Source organism: Prosopis cineraria, unplaced genomic scaffold (assembly GCF_029017545.1).
Source record: "Prosopis cineraria cultivar Desert tree isolate PC_DT_omini unplaced genomic scaffold, ASM2901754v1 PC1253, whole genome shotgun sequence".
Classification (NCBI taxonomy): domain Eukaryota; kingdom Viridiplantae; phylum Streptophyta; class Magnoliopsida; order Fabales; family Fabaceae; genus Prosopis; species Prosopis cineraria.
In genome coordinates this window covers 21,690-34,159 of record NW_026556578.1, presented here as the reverse complement: position 1 = coordinate 34,159, position 12,470 = coordinate 21,690, and the positions used below count along the sequence as shown (strand labels likewise).

General features: G+C 35.7%; 1 protein-coding gene across 1 annotated transcript; it reads left to right on the top strand.

Moving 5' to 3' along the window:
• Positions 1-1,250: 1,250 nt before the first annotated feature.
• LOC129299670 (uncharacterized) lies at positions 1,251-12,199 on the top strand. The gene is made up of 5 exons (XM_054938133.1): positions 1,251-2,131; positions 7,150-7,170; positions 11,495-11,523; positions 11,790-11,867; positions 11,969-12,199. The coding sequence occupies exons 1-5, from the start codon at positions 1,288-1,290 to the stop codon at positions 12,197-12,199; spliced, it is 1,203 nt and encodes a 400-aa protein (XP_054794108.1). The 5' UTR covers positions 1,251-1,287.
• The last annotated feature ends 271 nt before the right edge of the window (positions 12,200-12,470 follow it).

Genomic DNA, 12,470 nt, shown 5'->3' with positions numbered 1-12,470 from the left:
TTGGCTTTGGTTACTGGGGACTTTTGAGTCTCCATTATGTGGTTAACAATTTTTTCAGGAGAAGAGCCACGAGTGACACGTAGAGGAGTCCCAGAGGCTTAGTGGTATAGATCCACTGTCCTCTTTTGGATTTAATTTATGATTTATAATGTGTTATATTGGCCAATATTAGGAGCTTTTTTGTTTATTGTCAATTATATGAATATATAAATGTAATCAGGCCTTTCAAACTATTTCTATTTTTGTACAATTTGGATGACTGTAATTTTTAATATTTGGTTTACTTTGGATTGGTTAAAATGGCATGATTATAAGGCCAAATAACTGGCTTGTGTTGAAATTGATTAAATTGCTTATTTTACTTGTTGGGAGTATAAGGATGGACAAATGTGATTTAGTTTACTTGTTGGGAGTATAAGGATGGACAAATGTGATTTAGCCTAATGGCATGTGGGAGGTAAAATTTATCTGAATGTTATAGTGTGTGAGTTGAAGCCAATTATAAAATATTTTATATCAAATTATTGATATAAAAATGTGTTGGGTGGCTGTAACCCAACTATGGTTGAGTTAAATTATTTAAAAAAAAAATTTGGTGTGTTACAAATTTTGGTATCAGAGCTACATGTTTCAAATTCTTATAATTATGAAATTGTTATACATTAACCTAGTTTATTGGCAATATACATTAGTAAATCATAATACTTCTCCATTATTTTTTCTTGTCTTGAGATTAGTGTTAATTTAATTATGTGACTTCCATCCTTTAGGAGGGGAGAGATGGTGTCCAAAACTAGGAGAGGTGGCGAAATTACGGTGATTCTATAGAGCCAATAGGAAATGACATACCTTCACTGCCACAACCGGAGCCCACACAGCAACAAATTGGGCAGGGCGAGCCATACAGTCACAACTAAGGCAGGATGAGCCAACTATGAGGCAAATGATGGATCTACTATATAATCTTAGTGACCGCATGAAGAGACAAGAAGAAGAGTTGGCCGCTTTAAGACAATATAAGGAGAATGACAACCGAGAGGGAAATGGCCAACAAGAAGGAAGCCATACCAAGGTATTCAATGCGAGCCAATCTGCTGATGAAGGCTTACCTCCCTATTCTCACCATGAGACTAGTCCGAAGAATGTGAGTCTCCACTCTGAGCAACAGACATCCACGATCACAAAGATCTGGAGTACTTTTCGTAAGTTTAATCCTCCTACTTTCGATGGAAATCTTAAGCCGCGGTAGTTGAAGAATGGATAGATCAATTGGAGAGTATTTTTCGTATGGTTGTGTGCACTTCTAATCAAAAGGTGCAGCTGGCAATATTCCTACTACAGAAGAGTGCTAAGAAATGGTGGGAAACATCAGGACCGAAGGATGATTCCTCTCTTACTTGGGAAGATTTTAAAGCCATATTGTTCGAGAATTATTTTCCTACTGCACTGAGAGCAGAAAAGGAGGCTGAGTTTCATGCATTCCGTCAGGGTGATTTAGATGAGGATGAATTTATTGAACAATTCTCAGAATTATCTAAATACTCTACTTACCTCCAGAAACATGAAGACACGGAGTGGATGGCTGAACGATTACTAGAGAAGGCGAGGCCTGATCTAAGGGAACAGTTAGCCCCTTTTGAGATCAAGACATTCAGTGAGATGTGCAATAAGCTTCGAATAGTTTCTCGGAGGAAGAGAGAGGCTAGATTAGAAGCTGATAGAGAGAGGAGGAAAGAACCTCATGGGAAGCCCCCTATCCACACCCGACCCATTGGTGGAGTAGAGAAGAGGAGCAGTCAAATCTTTGGAGGTTTTAGAAATCAGAAGAAGAAGGGCTACTATCATAAGGGCCAGAGCTACAGAGGGAATCAGAGTGGAAGTCAAGGGTCCTATAGGAGCCCAGCTACCTTTAATCCTACTCCTAGTGCTGCTAGTAATCAAGCATGCAGTAAGTGTGGGAAGTTTCATTCTGGTGATTGTTGGGTTTGTTACATCTGTCAGAAGCCTGGTCATATTGCTAGATTCTGCTATCAAAACCAAAATAGGGGTAATGATCAGAGACCTACAGTACCAGCACGAGTGTATGCCCTCTCTGGGCCAGAGGCTGCTAACAACCCTAATGCTATCCGAGGTATAATCCGAATCCTTGATAATGATGTTTGTGCTTTGTTTGATTCGGGTGCTACACACTCTTTTGTGTCTGATGAATGTATGAAAAGATGAAATTGCCCTGTGTGTACCTTACCTTTTGATGTGAAGATTTCTACTCCTGCTGGTTTGACTGTAAGGACTGCTAAGGCATGTCTAAATGTAGAGGTTGAGTATGAGGGTCGAAAGACCACCATAGACCTCATTTTTGTCTTTGTCTGGGATTGATGTTATTGTGGGGATGGATTGGTTGTCTGCAAATGGAGCTGTACTTGATTGTCAGAAAAAGAGTGTGTCACTCTCAGCTCTTACTGTAACCCCTGTAGAGTCCCAAAGTCCTATGTTGTTGTCTGCAGCTCAAGTAGAACAGTGTATAAGAAGGGCTGTCAAGCTTTTATGATTTTCTTCTCAATCAAGGCAGAGATTGAAGAAGGTGTAGATCAGATTCCAGTAGTGAGAGAATTCCCTGACGTCTTTCCTACTGAAGTGATCGGTTTGCCTCCAGAACGAGAGGTTGAGTTCTCGATTGAACTCGTACCTGGTACGGGGCCTATTTCTAAGGCACCCTATAGGATGTCTCCATCGGAGTTAGCTGAGTTGAAGAGACAAATTGAAGAGTTGTTAGAGAAGGGGTTTATCAGACCGAGTGTATCACCATGGGGTCACCGGTACTGTTTGTGAAAAAGAAAGATGGAAGCCTTAGATTGTGTATTGATTATAGACAATTGAATAAGGTAACCATCAAGAACAAGTACCCTTACCTCGAATTGATGATTTGTTAGACCAATTAGTCAATTCAGCAGTGTTTTCTAAGATTGATCTAAGATCAGGGTATCATCAATTGAGGGTTAGAGCAGAGGATATCCCTAAAACTGCTTTTAGGACTAGATATGGGCACTATGAGTTCCTAGTGATGCCGTTTGGGTTAACAAATGCCCCAGCTGTCTTCATGGATTATATGAATCGAATCTTCAGGCCTTATCTCGATGAATTTGTTGTAGTCTTTATTGATGACATACTTATTTATTCTCGAGATGAGGTGGACCATGCTAGACATCTTAAAATTGTTTTGGAGATATTAAGAGAGCACAAGCTCTATGCCAAGTTGAGCAAATGTGATTTTTGGCTTAAAGAAGTTAAATTCTTAGGCCATGTTGTTTCAGAAGAAGGGGTAGCAGTGGACCCTAGTAAGATAGATGCAGTGATGAAATGGGAGCAACCTCGAAGTGTGACAGAGATTAGGAGTTTCTTGGGTCTTGCAGGCTACTATCGTCGTTTCATTAAGGGTTTTTCACAAATTGCAATGCCCTTGACTAAGTTGACCAGGAAAGATGCTCCATTTATTTGGACGAACGAGTGTGAAGTTGCCTTCCAGGAGCTGAAAAAGAGGTTGACCACCACACCGGTGCTCACCTTACCTGTTCCAACTGCTCCTTATACCTTATATACTGATGCTTCTAAGAAAGGTTTAGGTTGTGTATTGATGCAGGAGGATCGAGTAGTGGCTTATGCCTCTCGACAGTTGAGACCTCATGAGGAAAATTACCCTACTCATGACTTGGAGCTTGCTGCTGTGGTATTTGCCTTGAAGATTTGGAGGCACTATCTTTATGGTTCTTCTTTTGAGGTCTTCAGTGATCATAAAAGTTTAAAATATTTGTTTGATCAAAAGGAGCTCAACATGAGACACAGCGCAGATGGATTGAGTTTTTGAAGGATTATGACTTTGAGTTGAAGTATCATCCAGGAAAAGCTAACGTAGTCGCCGACGCTCTGAGCAGGAAGCTTGTACATACTGCTCACATGATGGTCAGAGAACATGAATTATGGAGTAGTTTTCATGCAGTAAATGTAGAAGTAGTCGAAAATCGTTTGGCTGCTCTACATATTACTGAATTTGAGAATAATTTTTGGGAAGAAATTAGAATTGCGCAACAGAAGGATGATTATTTGAATAAGATTAGGGTAGAGATTGGGGCTGGAAAGGCTGAACATTTTGATGTGACCGATGATGATGTCGTAAGATATAAAGGTAGAGTGTGTGTGCCTAATGATACTCGATTGAAAAATATCTACTTGAGGAGGCTCATCAGAGTAAATATACCATTCACCCAGGAGCAACTAAGATGTATCATGACTTAAGACGTGGTTGGTGGTGGCCAAGGATGAAGAGAGATGTAACTGAACATGTAACTCGTTGTTTGACTTGTCAGAAAGTCAAAATTGAGCATCAGAAACCAGCCGGGATGCTACAGTCTCTTGATATTCCAGAGTGGAAATGGGACAGCATTTCTATGGACTTCATTACAGGATTGCCTAGAACATCTTCTGGTCATGACACTATATGGGTAATCGTAGATCGACTCACCAAATCAGCTCATTTTCTGGCTACTAATATCAAGTATTCTCTCGAAAATTAACTGAAATCTACATAAGAGAAGTGGTGAGATTGCATGGAGTGCCGACAAATATTGTATCTGATCGTGATCCGAGATTCACATCAAACTTTTGGAAGTCATTACAGGAAGCCATGGGTACTCGTCTGAGTTTTAGCACCGCTTACCACCCCCAGACCGATGGGCAAACGGAACGAACCATACAAACTCTTGAAGACATGTTAAGAGCGTGTGCCATTGAGCTTAGAGGTAATTGGGATAGTCACTTGCCATTAGCTGAATTTGCCTACAATAATAGTTTTCATTCTAGCATTCAGATGGCACCTTATGAGGCATTGTATGGAAGAAAATGTAGATCGCCACTGTGTTGGACAGAATTAAGTGAGAGAACTTTTTGGGGCCAGACATTGTTGATGAGACTACCCAAAAGATTGCTTTAATCAAGCAAAAATTACTCACAGCTCAAAGTAGACAAAAGAGTTATGCGGATAAGAGGAGAAGACCGCTTGAGTTTGAAGTAGGTGACCATGTATTTTTGAAAATCTCTCCAGTAACTGGTGTTGGAAGAGCTATTAAGGCTAAGAAGTTGACACCAAGGTTTATGGGGCCTTTTGAGATCTTAAAACGAGTTGGACCAGTAGCGTACCAAGTAGCATTACCACCCCAAATTGCTGGAATACACAACGTATTCCATGTGTCACAACTGAAAAAGTATCAACCAGATCCTTCCCATATAATTGAACCCGAGGAAATTGAACTCAGGGAGAATTTAACATTCAAAGCTGAACCAGAAAGGATTGTGGATTATAAGGACAAGCAATTAAGAAACAAGACCATTAGATTGGTTAAAGTAATCTGGAAGAGCACAACTCCAGGTGATGCTACGTGGGAGACCGAGGACAGTATGCGACGTGATTATCCTCGTCTTTTTGATTAAGTGAGTAGTTAATAGTTATTAATTTTAAATTTTGAGGACAAAATTTCTAAAAGGAGGGGAGAATTGTAACATCCCAATTTAAATTTTAATAGTTAATTTGGGTTAATAGAAATTTTAAAAAAAAAAAAATAATATTAGAGGTAGAAAATTAGTAGAAATGATTATTAATCTAATTTAGGATATAATTCTAAAAAAAAAAAATTTAAAAAAATAATTTAAAAAAAAAAAATTAATTAAAAAATATTATTAAATTATTATTATAATAAAAAAAGGAAAAAGGTATGCAAAAAAAAAAAAAAGAAGAAAGAGAAACGAATTTGCTTCGGCGCCGCATGAATAGTAATATAAAATAATAATAAAAAAAAAAAGGGGAAGAGAGAGAGAAGAAATAATAATAAAAAAAAATGTGGGACCCACTGAATTTTTATAAAAACTCACCTTCCTTCATTTCCTCTCATTCATTCTGCGCGCGAGCTGAGGCGGAGAGAAGCGAGTTGCCGTGTGCGAAATATCTAAATTTTTAAGGTAAGAGTTTTTAATAGGATATTTAGGGTGTGATTTTAAGCTTTTCAAGACTAAGTAAGTGTTCTAAAAATTTTTCTTAGTCATCCTTCTTCTTTAGTTTCTGAGTTTGTAGTGGTAGAAAATTTAAGATCTGGAAGAGGGATGAATTTATGTTGAATAAATATGATTTTTGAGGTTGTCAGTAGTATAATAAATGTTCTAGAGTATAAATTTATTGATGATCTTTGAATCTGTGGCTTATGGATCAAATTCTAAACTAGATCTGAAAATATATGTTGATTTATTGAGGTTTAGATGATTATTTGGGATGAGAAATGAATTATTATGGTTATAGGATTATGATTCTAAGCTAGAGACTCAATTTTTAATTTTTGGGTATTTTAGGTACGAATTTATAAAATAAAAAGAAATTTTGATATAGAAATTAGTTTAGATTTGATTTTTAGATTATTAATGTTTATTGATAATTAAAAGAGGAGTTTAAAATTTACTTAATAGTATTAACTATAGATTTGTATTAAGATTGAGATGGATTATGTTATATTTTTAATTCTATTATTAGAATTATTTTATTAGTTTCAAAAATTGAAACTAATATTTATAAATAATATGTTATTTGTAGATTGTATTACTGTGTGAAGATTGTGGTGAGAGAGAAATTTTAAGGAATAATTTATTGAAAAAGCCACAAGGTAACCATGCTTTTAATTTATGATTAGTGTTACTTCTTGTTAATTGGGTGATTATTGAGAAATTATGAATTTTGTAATATTGTATAATTGTGCAATATTATTATGAATTTGTTTAATTATTGTGGGAGGTGTTGGGAGACTTGCTATTATTGTTGTATTTATGTGCCACGTGGTACGCCCCTATTGGAGCTCAATAGGTGGTTTGTAAGGGCTCGGGCTAATCTACCTTGGCCGGGTAATTTAGCACCGAGTGAGGGCTACGGCTCGAGGTTAATGGAGGGATATAAGGATGGTTGTTTGTGTTTATTATAATATTTCTTATATTTGTTGGAATTATATTATTTTTAATTCTCACTTAGTAAGCACACACTTAACTGTTTGTATACACTATCATAAATTGGCTTTGGTTACTGGGACTTTTGAGTCTCATTATGTGGTTAACAATTTTCAGGAGAAGAGCCACGAGTGACACGTGGAGGAGTCCCAGAGGCTTAGTGGTATAGATCCACTGTCTCTTTTGGGTATTTAATTTATGATTTATAATGTGTTATATTGCCAATATTAGGACTTTTTTTTAGTTTATTGTCAATTATATGAATATATAAATGTAATCATGCCTTTCAAACTATTTCTATTTTTGGTACAATTTGGATGACTGTAATTTTAATATTTGGTTTACTTTGGATTGGTTAAAATGGCATGATTATAAGGTCAAATAACTGGCTTGTGTTGAAAATTGATTAAATTGCTTATTTTACTTGTTGGGAGTATAAGGATGGACAAATGTGATTTAGTTTACTTGTTGGGAGTATAAGGATGGACAAATGTGATTTAGCCTAATGGCATGTGGGAGGTAAAAATTTATCTGAAATGTTATAGTGTGTGAGTTGAAGCCAATTATAAAATATTTTATATCAAAATTATTGATATAAAAATGTGTTGGGTGGCTGTAACCCAACTATGGTTGAGTTAAATTATTTAAAAAAAAAAATTTGGTGTGTTACAATCAAGCCCCCTTTTTCAACTCAATGAACACAATCGGAACAATTCTATTGGTAAGTTGTCAAAGTATTGTTGTCGACCCTTCTCAAGTCCTAGTATCAACAAGACCAACATTGTTTGTCTTGTTCCTAAATGTTACAAGCCCCCTCTTCTTTTAAGGACTCAAGCCCATCTCCCTTTGTAATGTGAGTTTCAAAATCGTCACAAAAACTATTGGCAAAACAGGCTTAAGAGTGCTATGGATGAATCGATTGGGCAAGAGCAATGTAGCTAGCTCATCACAGGGCGATCTAGTTGTGATAACATTATAATAGCTCAAGAAGTCATCCATTTCATGCGATGCACCAAGAGGGAAAGGTTTGTTGCTGTAAAAGTGAACATGAAAAAAGCTTTTGATAGACTTGACTGGCTTTTCATAGAAGATACACTAAATTGCATTAGCCTTGAATAGAACCTCATCCACCTTATTATGACATGTATCAATTCAATAATAATTTGTATCCTTTGGAATGGTGAATAAAGTGAAGAGTTTAGGCCATCAAGAGGCGTTCGACAAGGTGACTCTCTTAGCCTGACAAGGTGACCCTCTTAGCCCCTATATCTTTGTTTTATGCATGGAGAGGCTTGGACATTCTATTAAAGTTGAATGTGAATCAAAAAATTAGAATCCATTTAGATTCACTTGGAATGGCCCCGAAATCTCATATCTTTTCTTTGCTGATGACCTTATCTTGTTCACAGAAGCATCATCAATTGACCAAATGGAAGAAATATGACATGTGTGCACAATTTCTGTAACATTCTACTTTAATTTTTAGAGTTAATTAGAATTAATAAAAATAGAAAGAATGTTTGAAGATAAATAAATTAATTAGGAGATTTTGTTTAACTTAGGATATAATTTCATGTTAAGTTTTACTTTTAGAAATTGGAAATATAATGATAAGTGATTATATATATATATATAATAAAGAGAAGACTTAATAAGGAAGTATATTGAAGTTAAAAAAAGAGAGAGAATAAGAAGAAGAGGCGGTGAAAATTAAGGCCCTACATCTATATTCTTGGCTTTGCTCTCTCATATCTCTTTTCCCGCACCAATGCGAGAGAGAGAGCGAGAGAGAGCGAGACGAGAGCGCAGGAGAAGGATAAGGGCTTGAAGGCTTTTGAAATAAGATTTTCTGCTTAACCTATTTCTATTCTAAAAACTTCTTTTATAAATATTTTCCTCCTCATCCAAAGCTTTCGAATAATAGTAAAAATTTGCTCGTAAAGCAATTTTTAAGTTTAAACTTAGAATAAGTATTAACTTTTAATAACGAAAACTATTAATTAATAGAGATAAATTAGTACTTAAATTTTATCAGTTTAGATTTGTTTTATTAACTGATTTAAGAGTTTAAAATTAAGTTTTTCCCTATAAAATTTGTGATTTTTGATGTATAAGATATCTCTATATTATTAAATTATGCTTTTAGGATTTAAATAAGTTAATTTAATTTAATTTTGGGTTTTTATCAGAGGGATTTAGATTGGAAGGATATGATTGTAAATTGAGAAGTTTAGTTGAATTTTATATTTAATTGATAAATTACAATATATATATATTATCTCTAATGGTATTTATATTATTCAATGTCGTAGATTAATTATTATCATGGTTAAGAAGTTCCTTACAAGTCTGAGTTAGTTATAGCTTGAAGAAGAGGTAACATTGGAATATTCTTTCATATATTGAGATACTGGTTTTTAGTATTGTCTACATATATATTAATACTTGTGTGATTTTATTGTAAAATGTGACATTTGTTTTATGTGATGCAAAAGAGGTAATAAAGATGGCTAGTAATATGATTGTTTGTTTGGGATTGATGATTGAATATTATATCGCGTGGTTTGCCTTTACTACGCGCATAGTGGTTGGGCTTTTTCTTGTAGTTCCCAATGTCTTTGACATTTTGAGATGATAGGCACCCCTTTTTTAAGAAATGGAGTCCTATTCTAATGGCAATGTACCTTTAACCGGGTATAACCTCAATTTAGGCTCCAGCTAGCGGTAATAGGGAGTTGGGAGCCATAAGGGTGAGGTTGGAAAATGTACCATTATTGTTTTAGTTTGACATTGATTGAGAAATTATTATAAAATTATGAATATTGCATTTCTTGTTTTGTGTATTGATTATGAAATGCATGTGTATATCTATAGATATGTTTGTGAACTGATTTCAAGAAATATGTTGGTATATATTAGAATAACCAACTGTTATTAGGATTTTTAATCTTACATGTTACTTGTTATCATTTTTAGGTGAGTAGTTAAGTGAAGTTATAGGGAAGGTACTGAAGAAGTGAGCTTAGGCTCCCTTCTCTCGACTTGGCATGTAGTTTTTTATTTATTTTGTAATTATAGTTACCATGACCTAAGGACCCTTATAAATTTTATTTTAGATAATTGTTATAGGTTATTCGATTATAACTACTCAATCTTTTTGTTTGAGCTGGATAACTTTTAAACATGTCAATCTAGACTATGGTTTTCTATTAGGCCAAGCCTATTTATTTTGGATTGTACATATTAATGGTATAAGAAAAATGTGTGTTTAGCATAGTTGATTATATCTATAAATTATTATCAAACCCTGGACTTGCTGTAAATCATTTATTGGGCCTCATCTGCGCTAAACCCAGTGGTAATTGTTAATCTTGATATCACTTTGTTTGGACAGGCACATTTTTTAAAAAATATTTATTTATAAAAATAAAGGGGGGAGGTTTTCTTTTGTAAAAAAAAATTATGGTAAAAATCAGGTCTGTTACAAATTTGCCTTGCTTCTTGTCATAGAGTAAATCTGGATAAATCTAAAGTCTTTGCTTCTCGTAATGTCGGTTTTAATCATGCCCTACAACTCAGTCAATCCTTAAGGATTGGACTTGCATGAACTTGGGAAAGTACCTTAGTGTCCCCATCATCCACAAAAAAGTCACTAAAGCCACCTTCAACCCCTTAGATCAAAAGTTAGCAACTGCCTATCTAGTTAGAAAAGCAAATACCTAAGCATAACAGGGTTGTCTATTCTCATCAAAGCAGTTCTATCTGCTATGCCCAGTTACCAGATGCAATTTGTTCTATTGCCTAGAGGTACACTAGCTAGAATTGAACAAATCAGCAGAAGCTTCCTTTGGTCTCAAAATGAAGATGCTAAATGTAGTCATATGGTAGCATGGGATACAGTGATCAATAAGAAAAAAGATGGTGGTCTTGGTATTAGATCTCTAAGTAATCAAAACAAAGCTTTCATTCTCAAGCTTTGTTGGATCTTATCACAAAGCCTAACACTTTATGGGTTTGCTGCTTAAAGGCTAAATATAATTGTAACCCCCACCACCTAGAATCTGTGAAGAAAAAAAGAAACTCTTCGCTTACTTAGAGATCTATTTGTAAGGTTTGAGATATATTCTTGCAAGCTCGGGAATGAAAATTAATAGTGGCAAAAACACTCATTTCTAGCTTGACCTCTGAATGCCTCTCCCCAAGCTACTCATATGCTATGTTGAACAAAATCTTAACCTCCTCAACCAAGCAGCCACAGTGCATGACCAGCTTCTTTATGATGGGCTTTGGAATATATCTCCTTGGTATAATTTTTTGCCTTCTTGGGTCATAAATGTTGTTAAATTATCAAACCACCCACTAGATTTAGAACTGATGAGTATTGGTAGAGACCATCTACAGATGGCCAATTTACAATGAACAACGCCTATGATTATCTCACTTAACCTTCTGCTAATAATAGGAACCCTTTTGGGTGAGAATATGGAGATGGTAGGTTTTAGAAAAAATCAAACTTTTTATGTGGCAAGTGTCCCATGAAAGAGTTGCTACAAACTCACTCAGAGCCTTGAGAGGTTTCACAAATAACTTTGAGGGCCCTTTCGAGTGTCATTATGAGGAAAGTTTAATCCATTTATTGAGAGATTGTGAATGAGCGAAACAAATTTAGAGAGGGATATTATCACCTAACTTTACTTCTAGTTTTTTTATTGGTGATTTGTAGGTCTGGCTCAATTGGAACTCTACACACTCTCCAGGATATGGTGTCTTTAAATCATGGCCCTAGACGTGTGTCTTCAGTCTGGTCTGTTGGGGCCTTTGGACCTTCGTTGCAAGTTTGTGTTTGAAGGTCAAAGGCCCAAAGCAAATGAGATAATACACAAGTGCATTGATTTATTGTTCAGAACAAGTGATCAACAACTAACTAATTCACAAGGTTTTCCTCAGCACTTTGTCCATGGAGGACGTCTGGACTCCACCCACTAATAGCCATGTTCGCCTTAATGTCGATAGTTTTGTCAAAGATCAACATCACGTTGCCTGTGGGGGAGTAATCAGGAACAACAAAGGCGAGTGGGTAATAGGTTTTCACAAAAACCTTGGCCCTTGTCAGAGTACAAATGCTGAAATATTAGCCATTAAAGTAGGGCTGGAGGTTTGCGACTAACTAAACTCCAAAAAGATTAAAATATATTCAGACTCCAAGGAAGCCATCCATACTTTGAATTATGACCAAGCCTTTGATCACCCATTGCGTGATGACATAGAGTTTATCAGGAATTTCCTCTTCCTAAATGAGGGAGTCACATTGCAACATTCCCACAGAGAGATTATTCAATGCACAGACTATATGGCTAAAATAGGTCAAGCAAGTCCACTTGAGACGACTTTACTACCCTGTGTTCCTAATGAATGTCTTGCTATGTACTTAGGGGATC